Genomic DNA, 15,272 nt, shown 5'->3' on the forward strand with positions numbered 1-15,272 from the left:
GAACTGTTCCGTACCACAGATGGTGCTCAAATACGCGCTACCTCGCCTCGATATGGTTGATGATGGAATTGGTGCTGGTGGTGGTTTCCGTTGTGTTTCTTGTTTTAACTTATATACAACAGCAGAGACTCTTCTGAACAGAAAAAAAATAAACAGAACATAAATAACTACCCTTATTGAGAGAGAAATATGTTTTCTTTTGCTGTCGTTATTGTTGTCTGTGAGCATAAAATACGGGTTGGGTTTTGGGGAAGGTTGTTTTTTAATGGTAACTCAATTGTATGCATTCATGTATAAAGGTTTGTGTTTATATTTTTAATGTATTTATTGATTTAATTTGGTATACGTTATACATATTTGCCTGCTGAAATAAGAATACAAATGTATTTTAAACTGCAACTTTTTTTGAGTAAATATTCCTTCGAGTTCCTTGCTTCGAATGGTCCCCTGTCCTAGGTATCAATATAAGTACCTAAATGGATACATTGTGGACTTAAATTCAAAAATACATCGTTTGTTGTGAAGGAGTGATTGCTTCATAAAGTCAGAAACAGCATTTGTGGGAAAAAATCAAGCAAAGGCTTAAGAACTGAAGCCCAACCGTCACCGTCTTTTACATTAAAGCTTGTCGAATCCATGCCGCAGCGATTGCAGACTGTGATAATGGCTAAAGGAAGCCCTTCAAAATATTAATCAACAGTTCTTCTTGCTTTGATCTTCAAGTGTGTGCTCAATTTTGAGAGTAACTGTATATTTTGAGACATAATCGTTAAAAAGTTCCTGTATAACAAAATCTTAAGTTTTTCAATTAACTTAACGGTCAATCACATGTATTAAAAAACGAGTATCCTTTCCATAATAAAAGCTTTCTCACATTAACAAATCAATCAAAATTAATTTAACCTACATTAAAAATTATCCTGGACAAAGCTAATAGACCCCCGGTTTCTTCAATCGTCCTGCCATATAGTTCAAAACTTACTTTCTTAAGTTATGTAGGTAAGGTACTCTTGAAAATACTAATGCACTTAACACGGTGAACCTACCACCCCTTGTTTTCACTCATAAGAAATAAATTCTTCAATATCTTCCTTCAAACACAAAGAGAATTTACCTTTTTCGTCATTGTCATGATGGCTTTTTTATGCTCCCCAATGTGGCCCCAAATTCTTTCCAAATGGTAGTTGCCTTATATACAAAAAATGCGCGCAACATGATTACAAGTGGTAAGAGCATTCCAACAAGCTACCTGTTTTTGGTTACATATTGTTTTACATTATGTATATGATGTAATTGCGTATGTACAAAGTTTGTACACGTACGAACATAATATAAAGGAAATGTTAAAGAATAATTTGGGATCTCGTTCGAAGAAAATGTTTAACAGTTTAAAAATGTTATATTAATTAAGATTTCGTTTTTTTCTTTCTCACTGCCTACAGATACTTTTTTTTTTACATTCTCAACTCTCGCGCACATGAACTCGATCTCTCTCACAATACAGCTTTGGTAGGAGGTATACTCAATTCACCAACTACAAGACGAACGAACATTCATGTCAAAATTGCATGCCTCAAACAAACAAAATGTACAAACTCTTACAAATATTTTTCATCTGTTGCCTTGGTGAAAGACGGCCAGAGAATGAATGCATCTAATGTTTGAAATGGAAGTTCATCAGGAAAAAGGTTCACAACTTTAGTCAAATTTCGATTTCCATCCATATTAACATGTGATTATTTTTAGAGATCAGAAATTATTTCCCACCTCATACTCGTCGTACATTGGTCTTGGCCCCCGTTTGGTGCTTGTTTTTTTTTTCTCTCTCTCTTCTCACTGAAATCTACTCACGAACACTGTTTAACAGAAACCAGAAACAACGAACTTCATATTTATCACACGGTGTGGTGAGTTGTCGGATTTCTATAGAGTATACACATCCGACAACGACAAGAACGGTTAGGGGTTACGATGTGGCAAGAGGGTATAGGGGAGCAGTTTTATTTCGTCTGTTTTGGGACGGGTAGCCTTGTGTGCTCGAAGCAATGGTTGGTGTTAGTGCGATTTTGTTGTTGTAGTTGGGGTTTTCGTTGCACTAAAAACTCGAAACCAAGCTGCAACCAATATCAGAATTAAGATTTGTTTGTTAAATCAACAAAAATATATCTAAACGAAAAACAACAAGAGACGATCGACGGATTGCCTGTTGGTATTTTTACGATAGCGAATTTTGTTTATTTCTCTCTCCTCTGTTATTTTAACTGCTCTGAAGACAGCAGAATGTAGTGGGCTGGAATTGTGCTTTTTAATACCTTCATAAAAACTTAATAATTGCTATCCATATATTTAAAAGGAACAATAATATTTATGTATTTCAAAATTGTAATAAATGCGATGGTTTTTTTTTTTATTTTTTAACTAAATGTAGAGGTAAAGGGTTTCCTATAGTACATTACAGTGTTGCCAATGGAAAATAATATAACAATGTGACAGCTGACAGTTCGGGGTGAGTGAAAATCGAGTGCAATACAAAAGAAACAAATATTTTCAATATTTTTTGCTGATTTTCATTTTGAAGATTTGGTTTTCTTTAGGAATGTTACAGTAAATGTTTAGAAAATCTACGAGTAATTGTTGAAAAAAAAAAGCGAATGAGTGTTTAGTGCAAATTGTAAACTTTAGGCATTATTAGGCTATTCTTCTTCAAAATTATTATTATTATTACTGCTTCATAAATAAACGTATACAATAATACCAAGTAAGAAGCAGGGCCTTTGATTTAAAAGATATTAGATATCTATCTAACGGTCTTTCATTTTCATATTAGACTTTTGGGCCTGAAGTTATACTCTACTTTTCCCGGTGAACCCACATTATTTCAAACTCTCTGAATATAGAGTGTTCATAAAAATAGCAGTGCCTTTGATTTTATAGTTAAAAAAGTGTTAAAAATTCATTTTTTTTATTTTTCGTTAAATGAACATTTTATTATTTAAAGTTTTTAAGCATTTGTAACGTACTAGGACATACAAAATTAATAAATATTAGCTCAAAAAAAAACAATGGGATGGTAAAAACACTGCACCGAAGAAATGTTAAGACTTATTAGAAAACTGCGTTTAGAGGGAAAAACCTACCAAAATATTTAAAACATCCTAGGCTGTTCAGCAAAAATAGTCAGTAACGCATTAAAATGGCAAAATAAACCAGAAAAGCCAGCCCCAAAAAAGAAGACTACTGAAAGAACTGACAGAAGAATTGTTCAGTTAGCAAAACAGAACCATTGCATAAGCTCTAGGGAAATAAGAAATGGTCTTCGACTGCCTATTAGCGCTGTCACAATACGAAGACGTCTTTTAGAAGCAAAGTTACCAGACCGAAGTCCACGCAAGGTACCATTCTTGACGAAAAGGCATGTGGCAAAGAGAATGGACCTTGGAATGTTCTGTTGAGCGATGAAAGCAAAGTCGTCCTTTTTGGATCCAAGGTTCGTCGAGAATATGTGAGAAATATTCCATTTTTTTGTACAATTTTTATATTTTTTATCGAAGAGACATTTGTTGTTTGTTCAAAATAGCCAGTGTAGAGTAGTGTAGTGCAGTACAGGCTCCTGAAAACTAGCAGATCAAGTTGTTCAAGCTAAAACGTCATCCGTCAGATGTTAAAAAGAATATTTAAAACACAATTTAAGAAAAATTATTAGAATAACAATTCTATATTACCATTTTTCAAATTTAATTTGGTATTTGATAAATACTGAATCACCAGATATTTTAATTCATAAAAATGTAGCTCTTATGGCTGAATCACAAACACACTTCGGCTTCGTCTGCGTTGCGGTGGGCCTCTTCGAGGTTGCTTTGAATGGCATTTCTATTATTTCATCCCTCCAAAGAGCAAATATTTTGTTTGTTGACATTTTTGTACAGCTGTTGATCTGTCAGACAAAGCAAATGTTCAGATAATTGAACTAGAGCTTCCGTTTGGAGTCCTTACGATAGTCAAACGAACCGTGAGGTCGAAGCTCCATTGTGATGGCATGCATTGAATTCTGAATGCTGAACTCGTAAACGTCAGGTGAAGTCGAACCTGAAGCGTGTTTGTGATTCAGCCATTACTTATTTTTAAGAAACAAAATTTAAATTAAAAAAAATTAACTATTGGTTAACAAAATCGAATCGAATTATGACATCAGCAGATTTCGACAGTTTTCCCAGTCCACAAATTTTGAAGATAGTGTAGAACAGTCAGAGCTAGTATACACCAGATCCGCTAAACTAAAGCTAATCAGTATAAGTGAGCTTAGACATTTTCCCAATGAACACAAAAAGATGCACTTTTCTATCCAGAGTACTGAAACATTTTATCATTCTGTTCTTCAAAATTACAAAATATGATTGTGGCTAACATCCAATTTGAATAGGACACTTTAATAAAAAAAAAAGCATTTTATAGTATTACTATTCTTTTTATTACTAACGTTACTTTAATTGGAGGTAACTGGAGTAATTGAAGTATTTAGCGAAATCGAGCTCCAAGCCTATTCGATGGATTGGGTTAGTTCGGATATAGTTGAATATAGTTTTCCTGATCCGTATACTTGACGTGTGAGTCCCAAAACATTTTCCATGATATTCAAGTCCGGTGAGTAGGGCGGCCAGCTTAATAGCTCACATTTTGGCTCTGTATTTAACTACCCGGGCTGTTTGTATTGGCGCATTATCATGTTGATTAATCCAGGGCAGAGGTCCAAAAAGGGTTTGAAAGTATGGAAAGGCCTCTTTCAATAACTATTGTAAGACAACGCATTTATTGTTGTTTACAGAAAATGTAGTTTGCATGTGCCATAGTATAAACTAGCTCCCCAAACCATTACCCTGATATTTGCCAAAGAGTCGTGACAATTTGACTCTTTTCTTAATATAAGTCGCCTTTCCGCATTACTAAGCACACTGTGTTCACAGCCTTTCTTGTTTTTCCCATATTTAAGCTCATTACCTAAGAACTTGGATATCACGTTTCGACTTTTCTCGATTTGTTTAGGTATTTTGGCAATAGATAAGCCAGCGTCCTTATATGCTTTGATTTGTTCTTAACACTTTTCCTCGACCCATCGAAATTTACAAAATAGTTTGATCAACGAAAAATACAGTTCCGCGTGACAAAGATAACGATTAAACTAAATGCATCCCATATTCAAGTGGCGCAAAAATATTTCTTTAATTTAGACGAAAGTTAACATAAAGTAGACAAAAAATATAAGGCTTTTTTCCAGAACTTGCAATTTGTCATAGAGAAATAAGAAAAAAGTTGCAAAAAGATAACGTCCAAAGTACCATTATTTTATCATTCCGATTTTGAGTTATGAGCAAAGTAAAAAGAGTGTAAAAGGTGCCCTATTCAAGTGGCGATGAGTGTATTAACAAACATATATCGACTAATCTGTATACTTTACGAACCAATACGAAATTAAACATAACTACCTAAAAATGAGTACATATTTTCTATGGAAATAGCAATTTGCGTGAAATATGAGTAACTTCTTCAAAAACGTCAATTCTCAGTTGAAATACTTATAAGCTTATAACCTATTCGTTTATGATATTTTGAAATTAGTCTTAGCTTTGCGTCAGATGACAAATTTAGTTTTGTAAAAACAAAATTGTGTGAACCAGCCCAGTTAAGTTAAGTAAAAATCCATTTTCGAATAAATGTTGGTAGTTCTAATTAAAGTTTGTAGAGAACCGGGGTCCTATACTCCTTATGCCAAATCCAAGTAAATAAAGCTGAAACACTTTTGTGTATGACAATAATTAATCTTGAAAGAATTGTGAATGCCTCGCAAGAGGTAGTATCTGTGACACAGGAAGGTCCTAAGTAAAAACGGCAGACTCCTAAGAAGTTGTTAGCTGTATTTTGCACAAAAATTACATTAATCCTTTTTAAAGTACATTACATTTGATACAATTTGAAACTAACCAAAATTTTGTATACCCAGTTACACAAATGTATGTAAAATTATATGTATATAATATTTTTACAATTGTATTTTCATCGTTTTTAAGCTTTGTGCGTACGTCTAAACGGCCGGCGACGGTGGCGGTCTCTTATGTGCTTCCTTTTTCAGTCAGGTGTATAGGGCACCAACATTTTGGTTCAATTTAGTTGTGAGGTTAGCTGTAGCGTTCTTTTTCGCGGCTGTTTGTTTTATATTTGTGTGTTACCTGGGAGAAAAACACTTCACTGTTCGAACTTATATTGAGAAGAAACTTGTTTCTTATGGCTTCTATCGCAAGTTGTTGTGTTGAAGTCTGGTTTAATTTGTTCTCATTAGTCTCATTTTGGATTACTCTGCAAAAAAGACTGCTTGCCAATGTGTTTGGCCTGAAATGGCACTTAGTTAAGTTACTCATGTTATGATTTTAAATTTGCATTTCAGAGGGTCCATATTGTTCAGATAAATTCTAGCCATTCGGCCTAGATTTCATCAAAAATTGGTATATTGGCGTTTCGTCCCGGTATTCTCACTAGGACTTGTTCATACGCAACTTATTAACTACCCCTTTTGTCATAAGTGCACGATACCCTTTACGATCAAGCTTATTAGCTTTCTTATTACATATATAACTGTCTTTGTAATTTGTGTGTGTCAATCTTAATTTGATTTGATTTCATTACAACTTAACACTATTTCCATGTGATGACTTTAAGTCTACTCAATAACTACAAAAGTTCCCGGTGAAGCTTCACTGATTCACTATCTCTCTGAATTGCTTTTGTACACTTTTTTTTTGTCTCTACCTACTCGACTTATAAAAACTCAAGTCACAAATTAACAATAATTCACAATAGGGTCAAAGAAACGTATTATTTGCCAGCTTGCCCAGTTTTTATTACCATTTTATTTTCTTTGTTTTATTCTTCGTCATTAATCAGTTGACTTGACTTTACTTGCTATATTTTTTGTATTATTATTAATATTAATGCTATTGTGTTCTCTATTTACACTTTGGCCTGCATTGTGTGTCATGTCGTCATGTAGCTCTCTTAGTTAAATTTCAATACGACTTTAGTAAATGTTGGCAAAATGGGTTCGAAGTCGAGGGGTGTATTTGCAACACAAGTGTACTTTCAAATTTTAAATAAAAATGTGTCTTTTTTTCCATGTTTTGGGCTCTAACTGCTGACTCTCGTGAGTCGTGACTCGGGAGTCTATGCGGATTTCTCTCTTTCTTCCTCTCTCGCTCTCTTTTATTCTCTTTTTAATTCCTCTTTTCTGCTAAAAGGTGAGAGTCGAGACATGAAAGAACGATTCGATACTGGTTTAACTTGACGTCTTGACGACGTCGAACGACGGCGAAACGTATTCGTTTTTAGACTAAACTTAATTCATAATCGCGAGTGTTCTTATAAAATAGATTGATAAGTTATAAGAAGAATACGAGTAATAGATACCGTAAGCGAGTAAGAAAGTCGTGTAATTTTCATTAATCGGTGGAGGTCGACTGGTTTGAATAAAAATTCTATACCTCCATACCTAATATAAAACGTATGTTGGGCTCCTCGCCGCGCTGCGATATCATTAGGAAGGGGGAGCGCGAAGCCCAGCCAATTTCACTTGCTACAATCTGTCCCAACCACACGAACAAGGCACTATCAATATAAAACACACTTAAATGGTGCAATGAATAACGTAAAATGAAGTAAAGAAATAATGTGTGGTGAGTTTGTCTTTTAGGTTTTCGCTGTGCTGAGGGGCTGCGGGGTTGTCAAAGATGACTCGGATTTTATTTTTCGTTCATAAAGTTACACACATTTTTGTCTACCCATACGATTTAAATTTTATTGTAAAAATTTATTAAATATCTAAAAGGTTTTTTTATCATCATACCTACTCAGGTCGAATTTAATGAAAAGATTTTCCTTAATTTTGATCTGTAAACGATGTGTGGTGAGTTGAAATTTACCATTTTTATTTTCCGTAAGTCTCATTAAGTGACTAAAGTGAAGTGAAGTGTTTTCCATTCATATCTGTTGTTCGTTTTTGTGGGGTTTAGTTTTCATGTTTTAATAAGTTTTTATGCAATTAGCCTTCTTCCCGCCTTCTTTCCAATAAGTCTGGTTATTTTTTTTTAATGTGCAATTAATGTCTATATTGAGTTGTATTAGTATTTTTTTTGTTTTGTAATTTTAATTATTGTATTAAATATCAAATTGATACTATCGAGGTCGTTTAAAAAAAAAAATCATAAGTAGGTACAAACGTCTTATAAATGGAGTTTAAGTTTTTTACGAAGGTAAATAATTTCGAAGATCAGTATTTAAAATAAATAAATGCCAAATAAATAAAATCCATTATAATTTTGCAAGGTTCTTTATTGATTTAGTTAATGGATTCATAGTTACTCTAAACTTTTTTCAGTAGAAAACTTCATAATTAATCGTTATGAAAATATTTCCACAGCAATAAATTCTGTCTATTTTCAAATAAAAGCTTTTTTACAGCTGAAATTTGTATATAACCAGACTTTATAGATGCGAATCAAACCTAAACATGGAATTCTCAATTAAGTTTTAATTTTAATTGTTAGTCTACGTCCATTTTGCAAAATATTTTTTGACAATTAAGGCCAGGACTTTAGAAACTCTTAATTTAAAAAAATTGTTAAGATGACATATTCCAAGGAACGTACCTATTCAAGAGTAAAACACGTCTTGCTTGTCTTCGGGCTTATTTTGAAAATATTCACATTATTGTGGTATGGCGCCAAATAAGTTCTAATAAGAATTTTTTTAAACAGATAATGAAAACTTATTTCTATTTCCCCAACTAAATCGGCTTAAAGCCTTAGGTGGGATTGCAACTTTAAACTTTCCCAGAAAAGAATTTTATTCAAATTCCAATAAAACTTATTAAAATTGAAACCATGTAAATTTGTTTCAATCAATAATAAAAGAAAAAGATGATCTAGTTCAAAATCAGTTCGTTATCCGACTTAAAAAATCTCCTAGTTGCTCCTTTGTAATATCAAGTCGGAAAGTTATTTCTTTTTTCAATCAAAAAAGTTGCCGAATGAGAATAAAAAATTAATACATTCCTTGAAAAATGTTAATAAGTAGATTTGAGGTCAGATTGTACATAAAGACCGAAACAATTTTCAAAACAACAAATTACATTTGTACTGTAAATAATAAAACTACAAACTATCACCAACAGTATATTGGAATCTTTAACTTAAACAAAACTCGCCGAAAATTCCCTCTGATGAAGATTTTTGAAACACATCAAACAGACAAAAATAAAACACAAACTATTTATATTCACCAATTTTCTAAGATTATTAAAATGCAAGAAAAGTCTTATATGCCGTAACATTACCTACCCCAAACAAAACAATAGCAACCTACGACGGGCGACACAATAAACTAAAGACAGATTTTCCATCGATGTCATCTATGCCCATGATGACGAAAGCACCACTGCACTATACGCCACACCAAACCGCACCACCAAACAAACAAATGACCGACCGGTGTCGTAGTCATAGTCGTAGATAAAACACTCTAGACGGGGATTCCTTTCGCTGCTTGCCTTGGACGACAAAATACCAGAGACCAGACTAGTAGCGCAAGCCCAATCATCAGCAGAAGCATTAGCTGTGCTGCTAGCTTGAATTGTTGGTGTGTTACCTTCCGCAACAAAGAGCTATTCACAAATGTCGAACGGATTGTCGCTGCAGAGTGCGAATGCAGGCGCAGATTAAAATTATTCCAAAATTGAAACAGGAGAGCCAGCCAGACAGCCAACCAACCAGCCAACAAGCCAGCTAAAGTAGAGTTTGGGCGCGTGAGAGAGACGACCCAGCGAGCGGTGTGGAGCGGCGCGGCGCGGCGAAGCGAGTGAGAGTGACATATAATTTGTATATGTTGCCTGCCTGCCTTCGTCTTTGTAGTTAAGAGGAGGGAATCATTTCGCCCCACTTTCTGTTAATATATCTTTACTTTATTTAATCTGTTGCACATTTATTGTACTATTAATAGATGGGTTCATTATCTCAAGATGTATTTATTAGTTCCTAACACCTATTTGGCCTTGACCTCTCCGTCGATCATCTTAATCATCTTAATAGAAAGGGAATTTAATCTTTTCTACCTGGGGTGGTAACTTCTTTTTCTTTTAAAATTAGGTTAGGCCTTAACACAATAAGCTTTCCATAAGTTCTGTACTAGCAAACTAGCACGTGTGTTGACTTTGATAATGGACCTCGATTCGATAGCGAGCGACTAGAGCAGCAGACCGGTTTTCATATTTTGCATTTGCATCGATGAATTTTCTGTTCGTTTTCTTCTACCTTTTTTGAGAGGAATAAATAAACATTTCTTAGGCATAATGATAGCGATTGCCAACAGGCGGCAGCACTTTTTGTTTTGGTTAGATGTCGTTGAACTTTTAGTTTTACTTGCCGTTGCCGTTGCCGGTACTTTTAGCGGGGTGCGAGCGAACGGCTTCGTTCGATAGAGGAGAGAGTAGAACACCCGTGACAAGGAAAAGAGTGTGGTTGATAACAAACAATAGCACCAGAAACAGCAGCAGAAAATCACAGACTCAAAAATTGTGTAGTTAGCTACGAAGAGTACCTATGTTCGATGATACTGTGATACTGGCTAGGTGATATGTATATTGTTTTGAGGAGGTTGTTGGTCGACGATAGGAGGAATGTAGTTTTTTCTTTCGTTTTGATTTTTACTTCTTGTTTACATGTGTGCCTTCTTGATTGAAGTTGTTGTTGAATTTTTGGATATTTATTGATAATTAAAATGAGCTTGTGGACATTTGTTATGATAAAGAATATGCAACTTGCAATATTTGGGCTTTCCATGTTTGGGTTTGAATTTAAGAGTTCTTGAAAAAATCTAATGTACACAATTACATATTTTTCATGTTTACATAGACTCAATTAGCCGAAGGAAAGGGGGAGATAAACTAACTATATATTTTCTGTTTTTTTTTAATTTGATTTAAAAAAGAAACTATAATTATTTAGAAATGGAAATTTGTTCTTCTTTACAGAAATGATGGTTATACTTACATATTACCGATTATATCCTCACCTGTGAATACAGATGCATATACTTGACAAGGTCTTTATTAGAGAAGAGTGCTTTCGATAGTTATTCTATCCCAACTGAACTGTCGTGTATGTAACTAAGCAAGAACGTCTTAAAAACAGAGTTAACACTATAAAGAAATGAATGATACAAATAACTCAACATTGCATCAACATCCACAAGAGGACAACGAGGAACCATTAGTTTCGTCAACATCAAATGACACGACACCCTCATCGACAACGGTTGCCGTAGTAGTTACGTCGCCAACCAGCTCTAGCAATAGCAGTACAAGCAGTAGTAATATTCATCTTGATAACACAGGTCCAACATCATCATCGCCAGCTAGAACCTGTGTGACATCGAGTACGGGTAACAATAGTAATGATTCGCTTATTATAGTATCGACAAATCACAATACCCAGCAGCCAGATCAGAGACATAGGAATAATGACAGACTTCCTCCGATAGAAGTATTAAACGATGAACCAAGCTGCAGTAATAGCAGTAGCACTAATACTTACCATGAGGACAATGCGGCTTCGTCCGCTTCATCAGGCGGAAGAGTATCGGCGGTGCCATCAATAGCATCCTCCAATAAGAGTATTAATAATTTCAATAAAAATATCTTACATTTAGAAAAATCAGTAGTAGAAGAGGAGCAGGAAGAAGGAAAAATGGTTGCATTACGAAAGGCCGCCAGCGAGATGGCGGCAGTTGCTTCGACGAGTGGTAGCAGTGCTATTACGAATGAGGGCAGTGAGACAAATTCAAGCAAGATTGACGAAGGAGGTGGTGGAGTTGGAGATGATAGTGGAGGAGGAGGAGGAGGTGGCGGAGGTGGAGGCAAGAAGTTCACGTATAATAGTGAATCTCAGAAGGAGGAGCGTAAAGTTGAACCTCTAAAAATTAACCTTATTCGCCATGAAGCGGTTATACCGAAGATAACAATTAAGCCTATAATTAAACCTTTCGATCCGTCGGGATTGTCTCATGAAGCGGGAGCTAATGCTGAACAAAATGCACGAAATTCGCCCATACCAAAACTGACAATTAAGTCATCGATGGTTGTTAACAGCGGAGGATCTGCAGCAGGAGATTCTATCCTTAACGAACCACACATTGTGCCCAAACTAACAATACGGGCTAACGATTCAAATGACGCTTCAGCAAATTCGTCAAGTACCTCGCTGCACACTGTGGTTCCAAAGTTGACGATAAAAATGGACAGCGGTGGAATCAATTGTATAAATAACGAAAAATCTCACTACATAGAGCTTTCTTCGTCGTCATCATCAACGTCGTCGTGTTCGTCACCATCGCCGCCATCTAATACCGAGTTGCAACCACCTTTGCCCAAATTAACAATTAAGACAACAATAGATGGCAGCAGTGAGGCAACGATGTCCAATATCTCACCATCGCCTTCGCAGTGTAACTTCGTTGGTTCTACATCAACGGCTAATTGTTCGTTGTCAACAGTTCCGAAAATTACGATCAAAAGTATTCCGAAACCGGTGGCGGAGCCATTGGAGTCTGAGGAGGAGGCAAAAGTACCGAAGTTGACTATTAAAACTAGTCAGGAACATGCCGTGATAATTCAACATCAATCGATTCCAAAGATGACCATAAAGACCAAGTCTTTAGAAATTCACGAATCGGAACCGGTAGAGAAAATTCCGAAGATAACAATCAAAACGACTAGCAATAGTAATGACAGCTTTACAATTAAAACTGTTCCGGAGGTAAATTGTTCGTCGGCGTCTTCTGGCAGTAGCTCATCCCTTCCCAAACTAACTAAGTCGCTGAACGAAACGAGCACCACATGCACAGTAATTGAACAATCAGCCGATCGTGTACCGAAGTTAATGATATCGCGTCAAGATGACCACTCTGTAGTGGAATCCGAAAAAGTGCCTAAACCCGAAAAGATTCCAAAGCTGACAATAAAGCCAATTCCGCCCTCAACGAATGACAGTGAAAAATCACCTGCCGAAAAACAAGTTATCCCCAAGCTAACAATTAAAACAAATGCAAATACAAGTAGTGTGGTTACCGCTGAAGATGGGCAAGAAAAGATTCCAAAGTTTACAATACGCGCATCGGACAGCAGTGGGGATAATATGAGACTCACTGTTGTTTCTGATCCCCTCCCGCCAGCTGATCTGTTAACAGAGGCTAGTGGCGAAGAACAACACAAAGTCGTCCCTAAATTGACGATAAAAAACTTATCATCTCCAAAACTAAAAATCAAAGCAATTCCAACAGCAGCAGTAGCAGCAGCAGCCGACGCAGTTCCCGTCGTCGTAGCCGAAGAAAAACAAAAGGAAAACGAAGCCAGCGAAGATAATTCATCATTAGCATCTGTAGTTTTGGAGAAAAAAATTAAAATAAACGAAATGATGAATCAGTATATTGATGACGTGGAGTCCGTACTGCCAAAGGTGATTTTGCAAAACCATCACTCCTCCACAATGAATAATAATGAATCGTCGACTACGACTACAACTTCAACAGTGACTGCGCCTTCTTCGTCATCAGTGGAAGATGCTATCGATGTAGAGCGTAAGAATTCGTCAGACATGGAAATTGATAAAACGCTCAATCATGATCCGCAGACGTTCAATAATGCGAACTTGAAATTTCCCCAAAGCATTCCGGTAGTAATGTCATCGAAATTTGATACTGTTGATCTGACGTCATCACCTTCGCCTGGTTCGTCCCCAGTTCACGTTTTCAGTGAAGTGACGAAGGATGTTGTCAAAACGGGATCAGTTAATTTGCTTATGGAAAGACTTCAGCAAATGGATGTAGTTATAAAAAAGCAACAAGCCTTAAACGCAGCAGCTCTTTCTACGTCATCGGTCTTGGTTTCGAACCCTTTGCGTTCATTTGAAGTCATACCAAATGGACAGCACGAACAAAACAAATTACCTTGTTCAGAGTCGCCATACGAATCTATAGAGATATTGGACTCCCCCGAAGAAAGTCGCTGTTCGTCGTTCAACGATCGCGTTAAGATGACAGCAGTAGCAACGAAGCCATTAACAATGACCTTAGACCCCAAAGCAATTCCAGTGATTGTCAAACAACAACCAACGACAAAGGAAAATAACCGCATTATTGTAAATAACATCATCAACCATACGGGCAAGTCCCACCACCACTCGATAAATAATAATAAGGAAGACCAGTTGCAAGTGCGCGTAAACAACCTCAAAAGGCATGCACCCAAAGGTGAGGTTTATTCCCCTGAAGGTCATAAGATGCCAAAATTAGTTAGCCATGCTGAAAAGAAAACCATCCCGCTTCCAACGTTGAATCACATTGATTTGCCGGTAAACAATCACGTTCTTGTGCCTAAGAAGCTAGCTGCTGACCCCTTAGCAATTCCATTAGAATTGGATCCTATATCAAAGAAGATGGACGAAGAGGAACAAAATTCTACGGCGATAGTGTGTACAGTACCTGATGTGCCTGTGGCGCCTCCTGACAAAAGAAAGCGTGGAAGGCCAAGGAAGTCTGGAATGACTCCTGTTGTCACCCCAGCCCCAATTCCTATTGTCACACCAACTGCTACTGCCCAGCCTGCCGCCAACGATGCCGCCGTTCCAGATGATTTAGCGGTAAAAGCAAAGCGTGTTCTCCTTTTGAAGAAGCGGCTAGCTATTGACTTCGTAGGTTCAGAGTCAATAGAAGAAGGCTCACTTAATGACAAACGATCACAGCGAACACCACTACGAAATTCACGTCGAAGTGGTACACCAGTGTTGTCTAAGACGCCCTCAGAGTCAAACTCGGTTAACGAAAGACTCCAGCCCTCTGTGAAATTAAGCAAACAGTCTTCTTTGTCATCATCACAGTCTTCGCAGGATCAACCAATGAATCACAATAATGTATATACAATCGGAACGTCATCTTCGTCCTCTTCGATTTCTTCTGCCTCGATTTCGGCCCAGCTATTAGACTTACAAACAGCCGAAGCAGTGCAAAAATCTATGGATGGGGAAAACGAATCGATGGCGCCTGGTGAAAAGACACCTCCACCCACACCAAGTTCTGCATTTCCAGATGAGTTGTTCATGACTCCAAAGACTGAAGACAGAAGACGGACGGATTCATTAGATGGATCAAGCGGTAAGAAATTTTTTTTTTTTTTTGTC

The 15,272-nt window shown here is 36.5% G+C and overlaps 1 protein-coding gene across 3 annotated transcripts in view; it reads left to right on the forward strand.

The window, feature by feature from the left end:
- LOC129938539 (supporter of activation of yellow protein) overlaps positions 1–15,272 on the forward strand; it is a 41,007-nt gene that overhangs the window by 9,483 nt on the left and 16,252 nt on the right. The window contains exons 1-2 of one of the 3 annotated variants that reach the window (XM_056046166.1): positions 7,181–7,721; positions 11,072–15,246. In XM_056046166.1, the coding sequence (XP_055902141.1) occupies positions 11,250–15,246 (3,997 nt within the window). In that variant the 5' untranslated portion in view covers positions 7,181–7,721; positions 11,072–11,249. Of the gene's footprint in view, positions 1–7,180; positions 7,722–7,857; positions 7,952–11,071; positions 15,247–15,272 lie in introns of those variants that run through there. The other 2 variants (XM_056046167.1, XM_056046165.1) reach the window with 2 other exon arrangements.

The sequence above is a fragment of the Eupeodes corollae genome, chromosome 1 (genome assembly GCF_945859685.1).
Source record: "Eupeodes corollae chromosome 1, idEupCoro1.1, whole genome shotgun sequence".
Classification (NCBI taxonomy): Eukaryota; Metazoa; Arthropoda; class Insecta; order Diptera; family Syrphidae; genus Eupeodes; species Eupeodes corollae.